The 22936-nt window shown below is 32.0% G+C and overlaps 2 protein-coding genes and 1 long non-coding RNA gene across 3 annotated transcripts in view; all 3 read right to left on the reverse strand.

The window, feature by feature from the left end:
- The window catches only part of LOC111704603 (arginine-glutamic acid dipeptide repeats protein), a 10041-nt gene extending 9939 nt beyond the window's left edge, over positions 1-102 (reverse strand). The window contains exon 1 of the mRNA XM_023476888.1: positions 82-102. Coding sequence (XP_023332656.1) covers positions 82-102 — 21 coding nt within the window. The remainder of the gene's footprint in view (positions 1-81) is intronic.
- A 5-nt stretch (positions 103-107) lies between these two features.
- LOC111704609 (uncharacterized) lies at positions 108-7688 on the reverse strand. Its single transcript, XR_002765857.1, has 3 exons — positions 7555-7688; positions 896-959; positions 108-187 (listed from the first exon to the last, which is right to left on the reverse strand). It is a non-coding gene; the product is annotated as an uncharacterized LOC111704609 (long non-coding RNA).
- A 9626-nt stretch (positions 7689-17314) lies between these two features.
- Positions 17315-22936, reverse strand: LOC111704614 (transmembrane channel-like protein 7). The gene is made up of 5 exons (XM_023476904.1): positions 22650-22936; positions 21709-21781; positions 21085-21151; positions 20055-20149; positions 17315-17459 (listed from the first exon to the last, which is right to left on the reverse strand). The coding sequence occupies exons 2-5, from the start codon at positions 21771-21773 to the stop codon at positions 17375-17377; spliced, it is 312 nt and encodes a 103-aa protein (XP_023332672.1). The 5' UTR covers positions 21774-21781; positions 22650-22936; the 3' UTR covers positions 17315-17374.

Genomic DNA, 22936 nt, shown 5'->3' on the forward strand with positions numbered 1-22936 from the left:
TAAATAGATAGATAGATAGATAAATAGATAGATAGATAAATAGAGTTCAAGGATAAGATTTCAAAATATGTGTGTAGAAACTTGTTCTCGATATTTTTGCATAATAAAATCGTTTCATTTACCTGCAGCTGTCGTCCTTCTCTTAGTAGTGTTGCTTTAACTGGTCCTTCATGTGTTTCTCCAAATCCTGGAATTGGAGAGTTTAGTTTATTGTGAAGTAGGAAGACGACATTAAAGAAATAATAAAGTGTATTGTAACTTGTTAAATCACTTATTAAGTGAAATAAGTCTGTTTCTATTGAACAATTGCAGTGTCTCATGCATTGGACTATTTAAAGTCAGTTGAGTCAAAAAATCGTCTTCTCACTGTATCATAAAATCTTTTGTTAAATTCCATTTTTAAAAGAACTTGATATAATTTTAAGTAAAACGTTTTTTAACGAGTTACTTTTACTTTACCACCGTACAGCTTTAAACCTGGAAACGAGCAAAAATTATGAAGATATCCATGCTTTTTAAAATCAAAGATTCGGTAATTGTTAGCAGTTTCTCATTGACTTCCATAAAATATTGTCTTTGATTATAAATAGATATTAAAATGGCAAAGTTTGTATTGAAAAGACAATAATTTAAGAAAATTTTGGTTTTATTTTAGTTGATTAGTAAATTAATAACAACACAGATATAACACTAGATGTCGTCTTTTAAAAAAATTAGGGGTTTTTCGTTCACAATAACCCCAGAAGCCCAAAGGAGTTTTGTGCATGCAGTGCATTCTCTCTGACTTGTAATTGGGCTTTGGGCTTCTGCCTGAGGGTTATTGTGAACGAACAACCCCTAAATCTTGAAAAGACGACATCTAGTGTTCTATTTGTGTTGATTAATGAAAGATTACCCTGTGCTTGATTCACCAGACCATCTAGCTTATTACACTCAGTGTAGGAGAGAAGACTGAACACCTAAACATTCATTAATCATTCATTATTCATTATTCATTATTTACTATTTATTATTCATCATTCATTATTCAGTATTCATTATTTATCCATCCTTCTTTTATTCATTATTTATCATTCAGTTATCCTTTCATCCTAAATCTGTTTATCCCTTTATTCTTTTGAAATATCCATCCTTTAATATTCATCCTTCTTCTATTAATCCTTCATTGTTCAATATTAATTCATTATTCATTCATTAGTTTTCATTCATCCTATTCTCACATTTATCCTTTTATGCATTTATCATTCATCGTTTATACACGAGTAACAAGAGTAACAAGAGTACAAGAGTAACAAGAGTAACAAGAGTAACAAGAGTAACAAGAGTAACAAGAGTAACAAGAGTAACAAGAGTAACAAGAGTAACAAGAGTAACAAGAGTAAAAAAGTAACAAGAGTAGCAAAATTAACAAGAGTAACAAGTGTAACAACTTGACAAAAGTAACAAGAGTAACAAGATTAACAAGAGTAACACGAGTAACAAAAGTAAAAAAGTAACAAGAGTAGCAAAATTAACAAGAGTAACAAGCCTAACAACTTGACAAAAGTAACAAGAGTAACAAGATTAACAAGAGCAACACGAGTAACAAGAGTAACAAGTGTAACATGAGTAACTAGTGTAACAAGAGTAGCAAGTGTGACAAGAGTAACAAGAGTTTGTATTCTATATATTTCTTCGTGTCAAGTTTTAGTACACTGGTTTCCGGTTTAATAATTTTGAAAGAGCGTTCTTAAGAGGATAATTTGCTGGATTTTGTGGAACCGTTCCACCCCTTCATACCCTTTCTCAACCAGCAACCTTGCATGTGTTTTGTGTATTATATACGGGGTGTCCCACTAACATTATAATTTAAAGACGGCCAAGTTTAATATCAAGTATGTATGAAGTGTCCCAATAAACATTCCTCATTCCAACGTTTTTTTTGGGGCACCCCATAGTTCAGATGGAGATACCGAAATTAAAACTTCTTGGAATAAAAATCTTTTATTTTTAAAGATTCAAATATTTATTTACAAGGAATGTATATTCAATATCAAAGTTGGTCGTTAGTTAGTTAGTTAGGTTGTTAGTGGACTACATTTACAAGCTGGAAGAGAATCATATATTAAGGAAATGGCGACTTATTCTGAAATATGATTAAAAATTAGTTATCAAAGGAATTAAGAGAATTTTTTCAAATTTTTAAGATTTATCAGCCCTTTGTTTTTTCTTTTCTATTTAATACTTTTAACGTTTACATTTCCCCCTAATTGAACCTTGTGACGTGTGTCATGAGTTTTTAAAATGTTTTAAAAAAATAGAAAAATCAGAAATGCATTTATTTCAAATCGTTCAACAGCTATTAACATCAAACATTTTCCTTCCTACTTCGTGCAAACCAAAATCGGAAATTTGGAACTATGTAATTTGAAAAGGAATTATGTAATTTGAAAAGTAACTATGTAATTTGAAAAGGAACTATGTAATTTGAAAAGGAACTATGTAATTTGAAAAGGAACTATGTAATTTGAAATAATAAAAACGCATAACATATTAATGTAAAGTAGTAATTTCTGCATGGGGTATTTGTTTGTATTTGTATGTATTTTCGAGCATATTTCATGACCGATTTTCCTCAAATTTCAATTAGGATAAAAAAGTTTAGTAAGTTGTGTTACCAAGCTATCTATAGTATCTCATGAATAGCTGTGTTACCAAGCTAGCTATAGTATCTCATGAATTGCTGTGTTACCAAGCTAGCTATAGTATCTCATAAATATCTGTGTTACCAAGCTAGCTATAGTATCTCATAAATAGCTGTGTTACAGAGCTAGATCAATAAGTCTGATTGGGTTGGATTTAATCTAACAAATTGGTTTCAAGGATTTGTTCAATTTTTTTATTCTTAATTGATAAGATTCAGAATTTTCCTCAAATCAATCTGAAAACAGTAATTCCTTTTATAAAGAATTTAAATTTTGTTTACGCTATTTTAAAAAAGAATTCTGATTCATAAAAAAGACCAACTTATTGTTATTTGTTTTGAATACATGTTATTGCTGAGTAAATGCACATATTTGGGTGACCACCCCATGGAATGACAAAACATTAAAGGAGGGCTATAAAATATTTTACAATGGGACCCGCGTCCCACAGTATAATACAGGCGGGCAAAAATAAACAACACATAAACTTCGCGGAAACATCTTACATTTTTTTTATTGCTTTTAAGTTTTACAAAATATATGCTTTTGGCAACACATCTGATAATATGGTTTTTCAATTTTTCAAGATATTTTAGCGCTAATTTGAAATTAAAGTTTAGATGTTTAAAACTACAGAAAATATACAATTTTTTTCAAGGACACATAAAAATTTGGGCTTAAAAACGGGCACAAACTTTACAAAAAAGTTAAAATAAGGTTGACATTAATGGTAAATATGAGAATTAACATAGTAAAATAAAAAATGAATGAAAATAGATATGTTTAAAAGGATTTGAGATGATGAAGAATAAAATAAATAAATAAATAGATAAACTGACTAGACTGCGTGTTCCAAACTGTCATAACTGATTAATATTCGATTAAAACATATTTAGAATTTGACCCATTGACCCCGATTAGATTAATCATCTACTTAATCTCTGATCTCTGGTCTCGGATCCAGGAATCATTAATTTAACTTCCGACTCATCGTTTTTATCAACGTATTGTTTAGCACAGTTTTTAATACTTTTTTTAACATTTAAGTTTTTACGCTTTTTAAGGGATCCTCGATCATAGTATGGGAGAGGAGATTTTTTATTCGATCGTTTACATCAAGGTTGTAATGCAAGGAAAGTTAATTGCTGTCGCATATACTCTGCGTACATATTGAAACCAGTTCTCTTTGGGCGGAATTTGTAAACAAGAATATGCATCAGTGTTCGTTTAGTATCCGAGGAGGTTCAAAACATTAAATTTTGATAATTTGATAATTCACATAATCTAGTTTCCTATGACCAGAATATTTCATTGATTTTGTTATGTGAAAGATGGATCCCATGGCAGGCTTCGATTCTTTATTCTGAGTACGTCTGGGTTAAAGTAGTAAGCTGCAAGGTACGTACTAATGCAAGGAAAGTTATTTCAGAGGTGTACGCATTTTTTGTGCTGCTGTGTACTGTCTTTGGGCGGTAAAGTAAACACAAGCCTGACATGGAATCAATTTTTACACAAAAATAATCTATGAAATATTCTGGTCATAGGAAACTATTATGTAAATTTTCAAAATTAAATGCTTTTAACCTCCTCGGATACTAAACGAACAATGATTCATCTATTCTTGTTTACAAATTCCGCCCAGAGAGAACTGGTTTCAATATTTACGCAGAGTATACGCGACCGCAATTTACTTTCCTCGCATTAGTACATTGGTAAGCTGTAAGTTCTGGTTCATTTATTGTACTGCAATATTTACGTACAATATACAAACAAAAACGAAACAGTAAATCAAATAAATCATTCTCTTCTAGTGAGATTTAAACGTAGCCCCCCACTTCCCCCTCAGTTTAATTATATATAAGGGAGGGGTAGGGGGGGGGATTCTTTATAGAAAATATAATTAGTATTAAAGCTTGCATTTCGTAGACATGTTTACGATATAATGTTGATATTAAAATGTTTATGTTTGATATTCTGCAAAAATGCTAATTCTTCAATTACATTCAAGATTGCGGTCCTGATATGTGTATTGTTATATACTCTTTTCAGAATACTAATACAGGGTGTTTTACTTTAAATGTTCAAAATTTCGCGGAAAAAGTGTATTTTTTGGTGGTTCATTTTTGGGGACGCCCAGTAAGGTTAAGCACCAAGTAGAAACGGATATTAATAGTTTAAAAATACAATTAAAATTTATCTTTACAAAAAAGGAACATTTACAAAGAAGTTAAATGGTGTGCCTGCAAGTATTAACATTTTCATATACAGGGTTACCCACAAATAATGAGCCTTCAGAGAAGACTGTTCGGAATTTACACTGTCTGTTTGTTTCCTTATATTCATGGTTTAAATTTCTTTCTTTCTTTGTTAAATCAGTAGAACACATTCAAGGCAGAAGACTTAATTTAACTTTGGGAGCGCCATATTTGAATTTTATGTCATCTTTACAATCTCATTCTTTTTGATGTTTCTAAACATTCCTCTTCCTTGTGTTTAGGATTTTATATCTAAAACACAATTTCAAGTGACTTTCCATTTGTAAAATGGCGTGCCCAACTCTGCGTCAAGAATTTTGTTGGAAAATTGATTCTTTCCAATTGTATTTTACGCGGAGTCTTGCGCATATATTCTTTTGAGAAAATAAAGAAAATCTAAACAGTTCAACTTTTTTCTCGTTATTACTCAGATTATCAGACAGAGCCTAGAGTCCAGGTAAAGGGGGGCCCGGATACAAATCTCGAAGGATTATCCACCAAGGCTGAGATTCTAATGACAACCTATTAAGCTTTGTCTGAAATATACTCTGTTATTGGAATATAAGATGATTTGGCATCAAAATAAACAACATAGCTACAGGGAAACATTAATGTATAAAAGAAGTCTAAATAGATTGTGTACAGTTGTCTCTACAGTCTCATCCTTTGTGGGTAACCCTGTAGACATCTAGCTGACTAAATAAACAAGCTAGATTTGTCATTCCTACTTATAATCACATTTCATGCATCAACAATTTTGTTTTTGTTTTCCTTAAGAATTGCATAAATTGTGCAAAATATTATTTTTTTTTACAGAAAACAAACTGAGCTGGCAACTCTTGTATTGTGGACATCAAGATCAGTTAATCTGAAGATTAATTCAATTTTTAATCTATTTTTTCAGCCAATTTTTTAATTTATAACCACGAGATTTGGGTTATTTATTTGTCATCAACCCTGAACCCGGCTCATTTCCACGTTTTATTGTTTTTATTTTTATTTCTATTTGTTTTTAAGAAAAAATTAAAGATAAAATTCTTGTAGAATTAAAGATTAAAGAGACTATTGACATGAACCATTAAGTTGTATACCCCAATTACCAATGGTACCCTTTAGACTTTTATCTAAACAAACGTGAGGAGGATATCTTCGACCAATGGTACCCTTTAGACTTTTATCTAAACAAACGTGAGGAGGATATCTTCGTTTTTCTATCTGGAAAATTGTAAAATTCTAACAATTTCCCTTGTTGTTGAAGGTTCACTTGAATTTACGCTGACAGCCTTTAAGTGTTTCTATACTATACAGTATACGTTGACAGTCCCTTTAAGTGTTTCTATACTATACAGTATACGTTGACAGTCCCTTTAAGTGTTTCTATACTATACAGTATACGTTGACAGTCCCTTTAAGTGTTTCTATACTATACGATCTGATGAATGAAGACGGGAGATTAATGAATGATTTGAATCCTTAAACATTAATTCAGGTTTTATACTTTCATCAATCATAATTATTCATTCTACTCTTCTTCATACATTAAAGCCTGAAAGAGACTATGTAAGCTTAACTCTCCATGCAAAGATGGCAATGCCCGATTCACAACGGTATCCTTGAAACCTTACTCTGATAAAAAATGTGGAAGATAACGTCGTTTTTCTGAATTAAAAAGTGTTTAATCTGAATATTTCTTGAAACTAAATGAAACTAATTAAACTAAAACATGAATATAACATGGGCACTGTTGTATAATGGATGGTCACTTAAAGTTAAGCTTACAGTCCCTTTAAGATTTGAATTTTATCTTTTTCATCCCCCTGTTGTATATTTATTCTCCCCCCCCCCCATGGGATGTTTATAAAGCTCTGCTGTTTATCAATCCCACACCCGTTGTTAATTTATTCCCTTTTGTTCATTCCCCGCCCTCATATGTTCATATATCCTCCATTTGTTCATTTGTTCCCCACATGTTCATATATCTCACCTTGTCCACCGCTGTTGTTCATAAGTCCCCCCCCCCTGCTGTTTATATAGAATATGAAGATTTTGTTACTTCGATAAACCCTTTAACCTTTGATATACTGCTTGTATATCTGTGCACTTCCTATCATTCCTTCCACTTCAAACTATAAATATATATATGGAATCTTAGAATTAGCTTAGGAAGGTATGTAATAAGGAACTTCCTTAAAATAAGTGTACTGCAACTTCTGGGAGGAATGTAAACAAAGCTTAGTCTGGACTCTGGAGCAGCAATGCATGTGTTTACATTTCTCCCAGAAACTGCGGTACAATTTAGTTTATGTGGATTTTCTATTATATTCTTTTGACTTATAGAGAAAATTCTGTTTTAATAAGTTTTTACATTTAATGTCCAGTTGGTATCTACATATCATCATGAAAAGATTTATTCTAGACTAATTTTGAAATTTTAAAATAACGATCAATTCATCAACTCAACGATCAATTGAAAAATTCTGTTTTATTCTTTTCTATATTAATATTCATTTTTCTCAATGACAAAAGTCTTAAATATTTTCCCCCACTTATAAATATGATTTTAATTGACAGTGCTGTGCAAGTCACAATGTAAGTCACTAAATATATTCACGTACCACCACAACCACAAGTAACCGCATTATCCAGCAGACACAGGAGGATTGACCCATCTTCCTTAACATCTTCTGTATATGTACCACGCGATTCTACGCGGGAACATGCTTGGTTCTACGCAGGGAGGTTCCGCGGATTTTCTTTGATTTGCCGGAGATTTGTGCGCTGGTATAGTAATGGTAATTTATGGTTGTCTGGAGGCGTGAATTTAAACTGGACGGACACAAGGAGGAACTGTAAGATATCAGATATATTTGTTGGTCTCACATCAGATATATGAACACAGTCGACCTACTCCTAAACTGTAGCACAGACATTTCTTTTATTTTGTTCGACTGAACAAACTTACAGCTCGATTCACATGAGTATCATTAAAAGCTTAGATTAAAGGTTACAAATAAATGAGATATATATAGTTTCTCCTGAAAAAATTGATTATTTTGAATTGTAATAGACTTGAAAATAGTTCAGTAGTAAAAAGCCAAGATTGAGTGGAATAGCAAACTGCAAAGTGCATGGTATATATTTAAATTATAACCATACAATCAATACGTGTTGGACCATCAACGTATATCTAAATACACACGACATTCCCCTGGGGCAAATATATTTCCAGACGACTCTTCTGATCAGATGCTTTGTGCTAACTGGTGAGTCCTGTGGAACGCTGGGGATAAGATGGCTGTCAATCTGCTTTCTCTGCCGACCATCTGATTTCTTTGTGAGCAAGATAAATGTCTTTTAACTTCTTTCTCCAGCATCCATCTTACACTAGCTGCCCTTTAACCTGCTCTTTAAACTTGCACCCTGCGGCCAGTGGGTGGTATTGTTTGGCTTTATTCTTGGATTTCATTTGTTAGGCATAAATTCTTTAACTGGGAGCAATGAACTTTTATGAAACTTTATATATAGATTTTAGAACCCTTGGTACATTTTTAGAACCCTTGGTTGTGTTCACAGTAATTTTCATAAATTTTACAAGAAGAAATTGTGAGAATTGAACACTCATGGGTTCCCATACAAAATGTCAGTCAATTCAGTTCAGTCATTTGGCCAACTATAGCTGACATATAAAAATATATACATGTAATAAATATACTGAGAATAAAGAGAATATCTGAAGGATACATACTGAGAATACAGAAAATATCAAAACGATAAAAACTGAGAATACAGAGAATATCAAAACGATATAAACTGATAATAAAGAGAGTGCAGTTGTATATGGCTTAATACAGACTAAGGTATTATTGTAGTTCTAGATCGAGTTGTATCTGTACGATACATACTTAAGAATACAGTGCTTGTATCTTGAATGATAGATACTAATGAATACAGAGGTTGTATCTTGAATGATAAATACTGACTAATACAGAGGTTGTATCTTGATTGATAGATAGTGCTGAATACAGAAGTTTATCTCGATTGATAGATACTGACGAATGCAGAGGTTGTATCTCGATTGATAGACACTGACGAATACAGAGGTTGTATCTCGATTGAAAATACTGACGAATACAGAGATTATATCTCGATTGATAGATACTTGAGATTACAGAAGATTATACCTGGATTGGTACAGACTTTAAAGAAACTATTGGAGTAAGGCATTTGCTACATACATATGAGTGAAGAGCTTTGTTATATAGATAATGTTAATTAATGATTACTGCAAAAAGACTATTTTCACGTTAATGCTTGTTTTTGATTATCATGATTATCTCTAAATGCTAGCTTTACTTGACTCCTTCAGTCATTGTATTAACAAATAAAACTAGCTATCTAAGGGCCTTTCGTAGAATTGAATAGAATTTCCTTAAAAAATAATAATTTTGACATCTCAGGAAGAAGGAAGAAAATGAGATGTAATGGGGAGAGAAAGAATATTGATAAGCATTAAAGGCAGAGGAAAAGGGGAGGAAAGAAGGGCGGAGGGCGGAAGGCGGAAGAAGTATATTACTCTACATGTTGTCCTTCTGTCCAATTTTCTATTTTAACGTGCAAAGGTGCGCTCAATTTGAAGGTCAGGTTCAGTCCATATACAAATGTCATAGTGGATATTTGGATACTTTTGGGATATTTTTGGGATATTTTGTTGGTAAACCATCCAACAACAAGAAGGCATATTTAGAGGGAGGGAAGTAAGATTTTATTTTTATCTAATGGCGCTGTGCAACAGTTTACTGTACAGTAGACTGTTTATGTGGTTTAAAAAGACGTTTATTTTGTTTAAGAAATGTGCAAATCTGGATGGTCACTGCAGGACAGTCTATAGTTGGTGGAATTCAAAAATAAGGGATTGTATAAATAATTTCAATAAGTTCTAACGATTTTAACTTTGGGATAAAGGTTTTTAACTTTGGGAGGAAGAATTTTAACTTTGGGAGGAAGGATTTTAACTTAGGGAGGAATAATTTTATCTTTAGGAGGAAGGATTTTTACTTTGGGAGGAAAGATTTTAACTTTAGGAGGAAGGATTTTTACTTTGTGAGGAAGGATCAAGAATTATAGATGTCGAATAAAAGTTAAAATTTTTGTCTATTTAACAACGAAAAAGATGTGTCAAGTGGGGGACGGGGGTGGCACTGCGTAAAAAAACATTTGAAAAGAAGGGAAAAGCAATGAGGAAGATGTCGTCGTTTTTCTGTCTTTCAAAGAGGAAAATGCTCTCAATTTACTCCCTTGTTTATGCTTCATAGATCCGCAAGCCACTTTATAATGGATCTGCGATTAAAAATAATTTATTTCTTGGTAAAAAAAAAACAAGGTTATCTCAATCCTTTTTGATCAGGCAAAGGTCTAAAGGATAGAATTGTGAATTGAACGTGCAACTCCTTTAAATTTTTCGTTTGGATAAAACTTCATCGGATGGGTTCAATCAAAGGTTGTATTTGTATACTAAAGTTGTACATTGATGCGCTCCAATGTTCGTAAAATGTCGTCTTAGCATACATTGATAGAATCAGTATATGACGTCACACTTGCCTCTATAATCAGTGATGTCCTATGCCGATTTCATCTATCTATGGAGACTACATTTCCCGTACATTGGAGAGTATCGAGAGTAAGTAACTTTATCATACAATCTTGGTTCAATTTCCCGTACATTGGAGAGTATCGAGAGTAAGTAACTTCATCATACAATCTTGGATCAATTTCCCGCACATTGGAGAGTATCGAGAGTAAGTAACTTTATCATACAATCTTGGTTCAATTTCCCGTACATTGGAGAGTATCGAGAGTAAGTAAGCTTATTATACAATCTTGGATCAATTTCCCGTACATTGGAGAGTATCGAGTGTAAGTAACTTTATCATACAATCTTGGTTCAATTTCCCGTACATCGGAGAGTATCGAGAGTAAGTAACTTTATTATACAATCTTGGTTCAATTTCCCGCACATTGGAGAGTATCGAGAGTAAGTAAGCTTATTATACAATCTTGGTTCAATTTCCCGTACATTGGAGAGTATCGAGAGTAAGTAACTTTATCATACAATCTTGGTTCAATTTCCCGTACATTAGAGCGTATCGAGAGTAAGTAAGCTTATTATACAATCTTGGTTCAATTTCCCGTACATTGGAGCGTATCGAGAGTAAGTAACTTTATCATACAATCTTGGTTCAATTTCCCGTACATTGGAGCGTATCGAGAGTAAGTAACCTTATTATACAATCTTGGATCAATTTCCCGTACATTGGAGCGTATCGAGAGTAAGTAACCTTATTACACAATCTTGGTTCCATCTATACATCAAGAATAGAATCAAAGATTTTCATTAATAAAAATAATTTGGTGAGATCAATATATAATCGCTAGACATCTATGACGCTGTAAGCCGCCGTTTATTTAAAATTCGGGGATTTTTCTTGTTTTAACGGTGAATTAAAAAAAATTTAGGAAAATACTAAAGAAATTGAGTTATTGCCAAACACAAACTCAAATTTTTTAATCACTGCATCTTCGCAACCAGATGCTGAGAACCTTTGATATTTCAAATTTAGATTATTTGATCTAACAGAATTCATAGTTTGAAATGTTTGAGGTCTACGACATTGGGTTTGAATATTGCTATTATTTAACTGACTATTTAGGTTGTAGGTTAAACAAAAAAAACACTAATTCCAAGATGCATAGTTTTTTTTCTATTTCAGGTCATAACTTTTTGTACTTTAAAAATTTTTACCCACAAAGGATGAATTCACTTAAATCTAGAAATTTTAGAAACCCTCCACTTTAAACTTACTTCTACTTTTGTGTAGACCTAGACATACACTTTTTTAATTGCAATGCGCTTAGTTCTAGCTTAAGTTTAAAAGGAGTAATTGGAAAAACTCTTGGTTTGCAGTGAAATTGAGTGACATATTCGCATATTCTTTGTGGGTATCTCTTTCTGCAAGAAATGCAAAACGTAGAACTTAAAATTTTAAAATTACATAATTAGTCATTAAATTACAATTTTGAATTTTTAACATTAAGCAATATTAGTCTTGTGTTCAAATGCAGAATGCATCACTGCACTTGGTATATAAAATAATAAAGTTGAAAATAGAGGTAGGCCACGTGCCGTTCATAACGGACAGTTTTTCAAAATTAACGAAACATTCCAAAACCAAACGAATGCAATTTTTAAAGAATTTATAGTACCCTTAAAATTAAAAATAAAATTAAATGTGGCGATTTTTTATGGTTTAAATTTCATGAAAAACATAAAAAAAATAATAAGTTTTTAAAATTTGGAGTGATGTTTTGGCATGTCCACTCAAACTTTACATAAACGGGGAATGCAGTAAACAAATATTATGTACCGTCAACGCAGAAAAATGGAGATCGTTAAAGAACATCAACCTCATTATCGAATGGAAAACCCGTTAACTGAAAAAATCCTATATCTTCTTTATTAAAACTCCTTATTTTAAAGAGATATTCTGAAGAATATAAGCAATTAGGCTTTTATTTCAACTTTTAATTGTGGCTTTATCTGTGAGCATCTTTTCTTTGTACTGTATACAACAAAAAAAGTTTGCGGATTATACATAGTATTTTTATGCGCATTTTCAAAATCTTAGGAAAATAAAAAACTTTTAAGCATAAATTTTTTAGGACAGGACTTATTTGAATAAATTGCATAGGATTTAATACTATGACTGTAAAGCAATTATTTTTTACCAAACTTCCAAATTTTTTGTCGAGAGTTATCTGTAAGAATAGCGAACAACTTACACAAAAAATCGTTAAAAAATGATTTAAAAATATCTGCCAGAATTTTGCAAACTTTATAAAATTCTACAGTTTAACGATTATGTTAGCCTATTAAAATCTATTTTCACATCCACCGACTTAATTCAAGAAATAGGAAAAGTTAAAAACTAAGAAAACTAGATTTATAACCCAGCTTTGTCTGAATATTAGATTTTATAAATGTGACCCCACTTCAAATCTTAAATCCAAAAAAATAAATTTGAGTCAAATTAGTCCCTGTCTGATTTATTATCGGACAAACAAACAAACAGACAAACTTTAAAGATATAAATAGATAATTTTTACCACGGATTAAGACGACCTTTAAGTTTAGATTTCAGCGTGAAAAGGTGAAAAGTATAATTCCTATTGCATAAGAGTGCGCCAGTAATGAATATGGTATAATAATAAGAATTATGCATGAAATAAGATTTATATTTTGAATAAATCATTTTGCTAAATTATTCAGCAAAATTTGAATATTTTAACTCTACGTTTCATAATAGTCAGAGTATTAAACAGTACTTCTTTCTTCTTAATATATGTATATATATGTTTAAACAATTTGTAGTAACAGCTTGGGAACTCAGCTTTGCCTGGAGATTCTGTCATCTGTCAACGGGTTCATTAGTTATGATTGGACATAAAAAAAACAAGCAGACAAACAGAGATTACTATAACTTTTTATACGTAGATTTTTTAGACATAGATAAAGAAAAAAATATGAGAAAAAAACAATTTAACACTAGAAATTCAAAGCGCTTCGCGCCTTTCTTTCTAGGCTTTTAGGGCGCTTCGCGCCCATCTTCTATTTAAATTGTGAACATGTTCTTTTTGTTTACATTTTAAAACAAAGAAGAAAAAAATTGTGCGGATTTTTAAAAAAAAAATTCGCGGATTTTCAAGAATTTAATTTTTTACAAAATTAAAAACCTTTAAACCACATTTTTTATATTGGACACAAACAAACAGACACCCAGAAGAGACAGGAAAGTGAGGCAAACAATGAGAGGATGGGGAGAAAGGTAAAAGCAGAAGAGAACGGGAAGGAAGAAGAAAGGAATGAGAGAGGAAAGGAAGTAGGTAGAAGGGAAGGAAGGAAATACAATGGGAGGAAAGAGGGAGGGAAGAAAGTAAGTGGAAGAGGATGAAAGAGGAAGGGAAGGAAGTGGAAGGGGATGTAAGAGGAAGGGAAAATAGTGGAAGGTAAGGAGAGTGGAAGAGGACGGGAAGGAAGTGGAGGAGAAAGGGTGTAAAAGGAGATTGTTATCAGATTCGTCTAAGTCTGGACAGGAGATGATCAAAAACAGGATTTTAATTTTCATTAACAGTATTATAATATCTTCTTCTGATGGAAACTGTAGTTTATCAGCTTGTTCTTATAGATTCATGTAAACCTTGTCATAATTGTGTAAAACCTACTGAATAGTCCACAACTGGAACAAATTGAAACAGAGAATCTAGATAAATAAAGATGAACTAGTAAAAAGAAAGTGTGAAAGTGGTGAATTCGGAGTATGGTTGCTAATCGTTTTTGAAAACGATCGTTAAACCATCGGTTTCTTGTTTTGTTTTTCAATCGTTTTCAAAAACAATTGTTTCGTTTTCGAAAAAACGATCGTATTAAAACGATCGTTTTCATAACACGATTTCATAATACGATTGTTTTTAAAAAAACGATCACTTTTGAAAAACGATCATTATTGAAAAAATAATTTCATTGACAATTACATTAAAATGATCGTTAACGAAAGGCTGTCGTTAACGGTCGTCAACAAAACGACGAACTTTATAAAAACGGTTTTTTAACGAAGGTTCGTCGTTAACGATCGTTTTTGAAAACGACAGTTTTTAGAAAACGAACTTTTAAAAAACGATCGTTTTGTTTTGCGATTTTTCGTCGTCGTTTTTATAATGAAACGATTGTTTTTCAAAAAATAAAAACGTTAACCCCCTAATTCGTAGACAGTACTTTCTGCGTGTTTTTTTTCACACTTTATTAGGCAAGATATTATGTAAATCCTGTTTTGAAATCTCTGCAACTGCAATAGATATAATAATTTGTGATGCACAATTGTTACTTCGTAATGTACTACGAGAATTTTTAGATTTAAATGAACCGGCCAACATGAATTGTTCAAATTGCAAATGTTTATAAATTTTGAAAGGAACTTTAAATCTGAGACAAAAACAGAAGCAGTCAATAAATGTGTAGCGAATTATAGCTTAGTTAGCGTTTAGTTGTATGGTAGCGTTTTTAAAAGGTAACGTTTTACAGAGTAGCATTTTTATAGGGTAGCGTTTACATTGTATGACTCTCCATACCTGTTCTCAATTTTATCATTATCCCCTTCTCTCCTATCTTCTTTGTTCTCCTAGTTCTTATTCTTCTCTTTGTTTGTATGTTCTCTATGAACAATAAATCTAAGTTGTCATCCTGCAAATTGCATATTTATAATTACAGTTATGTTACACTCACTTCAAATAAAGGGGTCCGTGCTTACACAGAGGATAAAGTATTACAGAGCTGACAGAAACCATAAAGTGGGTAGACTAGATACAGAGGAAACAGTATTACAGAGCTGACAGAAACTTTAAAGAGGTTATATTAGTTAAAGAGGATACATTATTACAGAGCTGACAGAAACTATAAAGTGGGTAGACTAACCACAGATGATCCAGTATTACGGAGCTGTCAGAAACTATAAAGTGGGAAGACTAGAGAATACAGTTTATACTATAAAGGGGGTAGACTAGCCACAGAGGAAACAGTATTACGGAGCTAACAGAAACTTTTATGAGGGCAGACTAGCCACAGATGATACAGTATTACGGAGATAACAGATACTATAAAATCGGTAGACAAGTTACAGAGGATACATTATTACGGAGCTGACAGAAACTATAAAGTGGGTAGACTGGCGCCACAGATGATACAGTATTACGGAACTGACAAAAACTTTAAAAAGGTTAGACTAGCCACAGAGGATACAGTATTGCGGAGCTGACAAAAACTTTGAAGATGCTTGACTAGCCACAGAGGATACAGTTTTACGGAGCCGACAGAAACTTAGAAGAGGGCAGACTAGCCACAGATGATACAGTATTACGGAGATAACAGATACTATAAAATGGTTAGACTAGTTAGACCCGTTATTCCTTTTGTGTTCTCCAGTGAGGGTTCTCCATTGTTTTTTAAAAAACAATTCTACTGTTTTTGTTTTATTTTGGATTTTCATAAACTATCTTTATTTCTGGTTTTTTTCATTTCAAAACGGTTGTTTCAATTTCATCTATTTTTCATCATCAACGAAACGATAAAGTCGTTTTTAAAAAAAAGTTTTAAAAAACTGCGAAATCCCATCCCTACAGCTAAGCTAACAGTCATTAGATTTAATGAAGCAGGTTAGGCTATTTAGAGTCATAAAACATCTTGGCAGTGTGTTTCAATAAAACAAAGCTGATATCATATAGTTCAACCAAATTTTTCTTAACATTTGAAACAAAATCATAAGAATATAGAATCCAAAGCTTAGTACCCGTGATACCACACAACACATCTAAGTTTTCAATAAAATGTTTAATGATAAGCTTGAAAAGTGCTTTATTCTGATAATTCCTAAATTGTTTTCATTCAGTAAAAATTCCTTTTCTAGAGAATCCACAACTGAAAATAGTAAGTTTTAAAACTGTAAACATGGATATAATCCATTATTGATCAAACAAAGGTAGAGAGTACCATTGTGAATCGGAAGTGCCTTTTTTTTTAACTGGAGGATAACTTGAAATTTCTTCTAGCTTCTATATTAAAATAAAAGTGCATTTAATTTTCAAAACCTTCCCTTTTTTAATCTGAGAAATTTAGTAAATCAGAACTGAAAGCTTAGAATGGGATATCCTTAATCCCGATCTGTTAAATAATCTGGAGATTCATAACAAGAGGAAGCATTATTTAACTTGAGATTAAGAAAAGAGGAAGCATTATTTTAGCTGGAGATTAAGATAAAGAGGAACCATTATTTAAGCTGGAGATTAAGAAAAAGAGGAGATCAAGCATTGATCTCGATATCCGCCATTTTAAAGTTTTTAGCTCAGAACTCTAATTCAAATGAAAAACAGACGATGCTATTTTACAATCAGATTTTGATAGATTCGTATTATCATATTTTTATAAATATTTGTTCTCAGATTTTGAAGAATTTTTATCGACAGATTTATATGGATCTTTATCATCAGATTTTGGCAAACCCCTTCATTATTCAATTTAAACAAAATAAAGTCACGCAAAAAGATTTGGCATAAATAATGATTTTATTACTTCTTAGAATAATATAAGCTGTAGTATATTTAGCAAAAATAAATATCAATAATAACAATACAAATAAAATATGCAATTTGCAATATACATGCATGATTAAAACGTTAAAATAAATCATTGATTAAAATATTCTTAGTTTGTATTTGAAATTAAGATAAATTATAAATAGTTCCAGTAAATTATAAACAAAGATAAAGCTAAAAAATAATATATTCAAATAAAATTTTGTAATTAAAGAAAAACAAAAAATATTGAACATCTAACTATTTTATTAAATTTGGGTCTTTCTTCAGAAGTTTCAATTCTTTTACTGCCATCTTCAGCTGTCTAGACAATGTTTTTCCATATCTAAAACAACAACAATTATTTAGAACAAGCACAAGAACAATAACAAGATCAAGAACAAGAACAAGAACAGGAACAAGAACAAGAACAAGAACAAGAACAGTAAGAGCAAGAACAAGAACAGAACAAGAACAAGAACAAGAACAAGAACAAGAACAAGAACGAGAACAAGAACAAGAACAAGAACAAGAACAAGAACTAGAACAAGAACAAGAACAAGAACAAGAACAAGAACAGTAAGAGCAAGAACAAGAACAGTAAGAGCAAGAACAAGATCAAGTAAAAGAGCGAGAACAGTAAGAGCAAGAACAAGATCAAGTAAAAGAGCGAGAACACTAAGAACAAGAACAAGATCAAGTAAAACAACAAGCTAGAAATATAGATATGAACCAGAAAAATAACAAATACGAAAAAAAATTATCCACACAGTTTTTCCGTTGCGAATACAAAGGGACATTTAAATCTAAATTTATCCCCAAAAAGAAAAAAAATTGAGAAACCTATGAAAATTTATTTTTATTCCTTAAAAAAATGAAATCAGAGTTGAGAAGTATGAATAGAGAGGAGTAGATGTGTTAACTTAAGGTTCAAGTAGATGGACAAGTAATTGAACTTGCCGCACACAGCTAACCTTGTCCCTATTCATAAAAAAAACATTTAAGATTTTCGAAACCAGGTTTACTGGCTGGCCTAAAGTTTGATACTCCGGTAAGTTAAGTATTAACGTAAGCTGGATAAGGTTTCCCATCAAATCTATTGTGCAGTGTGCCCACTTCAATCTAGAACTTGTGATGTTAGACATGCAATAATTTTAAACTTTCAATTCTACCCTCATTCTTTATGGCATTTAAGGCATGTAGTCATCAACATGCATTTATCAACATGCGTTCATCAATATGCATTCATCAACATATATTCATTAAGATGCATTCATCAACATGCATTCATCAACATGCCTTTATCAACATGCATTCATCAGCATGCATTCATCAACATGCATTCATCAATATGCATTCATCAACATATATTCAATAAGATGCATTCATCAACATGCATTCATCAACATGCATTTATCAACATGCATTCATCAGCATGCATTCATGTACATGCATTCATCAACATGAATTCATCAACATGCATTCATCAATATGCATTCATCAACATATATTCATTAAGATGCATTCATCAACATGCATTCATCAACATGCATTTATCAACATGCATTCATCAGCATGCATTCATCAACATGCATTCATCAATATGCATTCATCAACATACATTTACCAACATTCATTCTCCTACATGCATTCATCATCATACATTCATCAACATGCTCATCAACATGCATTTATCAACATGCATTCATCAGCATGCATTCATCTACATGCATTCATCAACATGAATTCATCAACATGCATTCATTAACATGCATTCATCAACATGCATTCATCAACATGCGTTCATCAACATGTATTCATCAACATACATTCATCAACTTACATTCATCAACATGCATTCATCAACATTTATTCATTAACATACATTCATCCACATTCATTCATCAACTTTCATTCATCATCATCCATTCACCAACATGCATTCATCAACATGCATTCATTAACATTCATCAACATACATTCATCAACATTAATTCATCAACATTCATTCATCAACATGCATTGATCAACATACATTCATCAACATTCATCAACATACATTTATCAACATTCATTCATCAACATGCATTCATCAACATGCATTCATCAACATTCATTCATCAACATGCATTCATTAACTTACATTCATCAACATGCATTAATCAACATGCATTCATCAACATACATTCATCAACATTCATTCATTAACATACATTCATTAACATTCATTCATCAACTTACATTCATCATCATTCATTCATCAACATGCATTCATCAACATGCATTCATCACCATACATTAATCAACATTCATTCATCAAAAAACATTCATCAACATACATTCATCAACTTACATTCATCATCATTCATTCATCAACATGCATTCATCAACATGCATTCATCAACATGCATTCATCAACATATATTCATTAACATTCATTCATCAACATGCATCCATCAACATTCAAACATCAACATGCATTCATTAACATGCGTTCATTAACATACATTCATCAACTTACATTTATCAACATTCATTCTCCTACATGCATTCATCATCATACATTCATCAACATTCATTCATAAACATTCTCTCATCAACATGCATTCATCAGCATGCATTCATCAACATGCATTCATTATCATGCATAACATGCATTCATCAACATGCATTCATCAACATGCATTCATTAACATGCATTCATCAACATACATTCATCAACATACATTTACCAACATTCATTCTCCTACATGCATTCATCATCATACATTCATCAACATTCATTCATCAACATGCATTCATCAGCATGCATTCATCAGCATGCATTCATCAGCATGCATTCATCAACATGCATTCATCAGCATGCATTCATCAGCATGCATTCATCAGCATGCATTCATCAACATACATTCATCAGCATACAGCACAAATAAGTGTTTACCTTTTTCTGCTGATAGCCAGTGATCTAGCATAGTAACAAATCATTAGTGCAACAACAACAAAGAACGCAACAAATGTCGGTTGGAACAGAAATGCCTGAAGAATAATTTGTTTACTTAAAATCAGTGAGTTTATATTATTCAATTGAAACTTTTTAGAAAAAACCAAAAACCAAGAAAAATGAATAACGATTAACGATAAGTTAATTTATGTATGAATAATCAAACTGCTTCGCGAAAGTACTCTTAACCACACTGGAGATGTAGTTGAACTACCAGTACCTTTCTCAACTTCTTCTATAAAGTACTCTAGACCTTACTGGAGATTTAGTTGAACAACCTGTACCAAACGTTGTTAATCGTTTTTTTAAAACGATCAAGTTTTATGACAATCTGTGTTTTATGACAATTAATTTCAATTTTTTTCAGGAAGAATATCTTATGAATGTTGTCTGAAAATTTTTTTTGTAGAGAGAATTTCCGAACCAATTCCGGAATTTCCAACCAAAAAATGTATTTTGTCTTAAAAATGTCGTTAACGATCGTTAACGAAGAGTGGTCGCTAAAGATCTTCAAAGATTAAAAACGACTAACTTTCTCCAAAATGATCGTTCCGTTTTTTTTGTGTCGGTTTTTAAACGAAACGATCGTTTTTCAAAAAGAGAAAACGAGCGTCATCTATCCCTCACTGTACCTTTCTCAATGAGTTCTCGTATTTCTTTCAATTCACAATGATTGCTTAATTGAAAGATCATACAAATTTTAGTTAACAAATAAATCATAGAAATTCTCATGATATTGCAATATTAGGTATATAAAACTTAAACACTCTTGTCTAACAGAAATATTAAAGGTCTAAAATAAAAAGGTGCGAAGATATAGGGATATTGGAGTAGGCGGAGAGTGATCAGTTCTTTAACGCAATAGAGAATTTCAATTTTGTTTCAATGTGACCTTAATGAATTGAATCTGTATGCTCTGTAACTGTAGAAATTTTATTAATTAAGTAATGCCGCGTAACAGCTGACTAACCTGCTGCAAAAACTTCATTGCATACAAAGGTTTGGTTTGGTCTTGGTTAGAGAAGGGACCACAACCCCTAAAGTAATAATTGTAATCAATGTAATTATTATGATTTATATGGTAAACGAGTTGGGTTTATATTATTTTTCATTGCAACTCGACTGCCGTTTACCCGCGCTTGGTATTAAATCATGAATGAACTGAATTGCCTTGCATTCCGATTAATTTTTTTTAAAATCTTTAAATTAGCCTATGTCACCCCCAGGGTACTCATGGATGCTTTTAACAAATTCTAGCCAATTTGCTCCAGCCGTTTGGCTAGCTATACATAAATATATAGAAGCAAAGAGCTTTATTTTATAAATAAGATATGATATTATGACAATTGAGATAAAGAGATATTCAAAAGATATTTTATGTTAATGTGAATCTTTGGGTCAAGCATTTTTACGGATTAATTAAATTCCGCCTTGATATCAGAGACGACATTTTACAGTTTTGGTTCCCTGCTTGTTTCTTCCTAAATGTTTTTTTTACATTTTTGGTCGTAATTGCAGTCTCATCTTTTATGTGTAACCCTGTATATTGGTAACATGGTTGCAGCGCTCGGCCCAAATATTCCCTTTTGTTCACCTACTGCTCTCTATCTGTGTTAACACAACCCCGTACGGTACAAGGGATACCAGTAGAGAAAGCATGGACACAACTGAAAAATGTGAAAATCATTAGATTCACCATTCAGAGCTATTTAAACAAAGTTCCCTTTTCTTTTCAGGAGGGGGAGGGCTTCCCCCTATTTCCAGACCCCCCCCCCTCTCCTGGTAAATGTTTTTAAGTTTAATACAAAAAGTATTGGTATGCTGTCATCTTAAATCTAAAAGCTGGAATTATAACATAAATAGTTGTAATTTATAGCTTTTCTTGAATATATAGACCAACTTTTAGAAAGGTTGCTAATATTTTTGTGTATTTAAATTTCTAGGTGAAATGCTTTTCAAAAAGTATATTTTGCGCAATATTTTTGCAGATTCTTAAAAAAAGTTCTATACCTGCTCAAAAATTTATCAAATGTTCTTCTAAAAAATATTTAATATTTATTAATTTGGTAATCAAACATAGCTCTCCTCAGAGGCGGCTTATGGGGGGGAAAGGGGTAACAACCCCCCTTGGAAAATTTGAGGGGACTTCCCCCTCCCTTGAAAAATTAGGAGCGCAAGAAGAGAGAGCAGGCACCTTCTAGCCCATAAATATGAATTTTTAAGAATAGCTTTTTAAAATTTTTTGCATGCGGCGTCACTTTTTCTCTTAAAATGTATATTTTATAAAAATCTACATCTTGCTCACACATTTTCCAGCTGTCAACCCCAGCTGCTGATGGTTTTGGCATAAACTTCCCTGTAAAAAATTCCAGGGTAAAAAATTCGACACACTTAGCGCGCAATAATTCAATTATTTCCCCCTCTTCCCCCCCACTGTATAGACATAGGGTTAATTAATGAATGACGCATTTATCCTTAAATGCCCACGCATTGACATCAAGCATTCAATATTGGTTTAATTCTGTTTATTATTACCTTGATAGAAGAACTGAATGGAGGAATTACTCCAGATTTTTGGAGATGCCCTAAACAATTTAAAACTTTGAGTGTTGACAACTTTCTCTACTAATTTAGTACAGCCCCGGCCCCATCCTTGTACTATTGCCTATAATTTGCAATATTTTCATATTTCATAAAAGTTCACATTTAAAAAGTGAGTTTTGCCGCATAAAGTTTTCCTTAGATGTATTTCTTCTTGACTAATGTTATGCTAATGGTGTTTTTAATCATTTCATTAGTTTTATATCGTGCAACCTTGCTCC

This window comes from Eurytemora carolleeae, unplaced genomic scaffold (assembly GCF_000591075.1).
Source record: "Eurytemora carolleeae unplaced genomic scaffold, Eaff_2.0 scaffold602, whole genome shotgun sequence".
NCBI lineage: Eukaryota > Metazoa > Arthropoda > Copepoda > Calanoida > Temoridae > Eurytemora > Eurytemora carolleeae.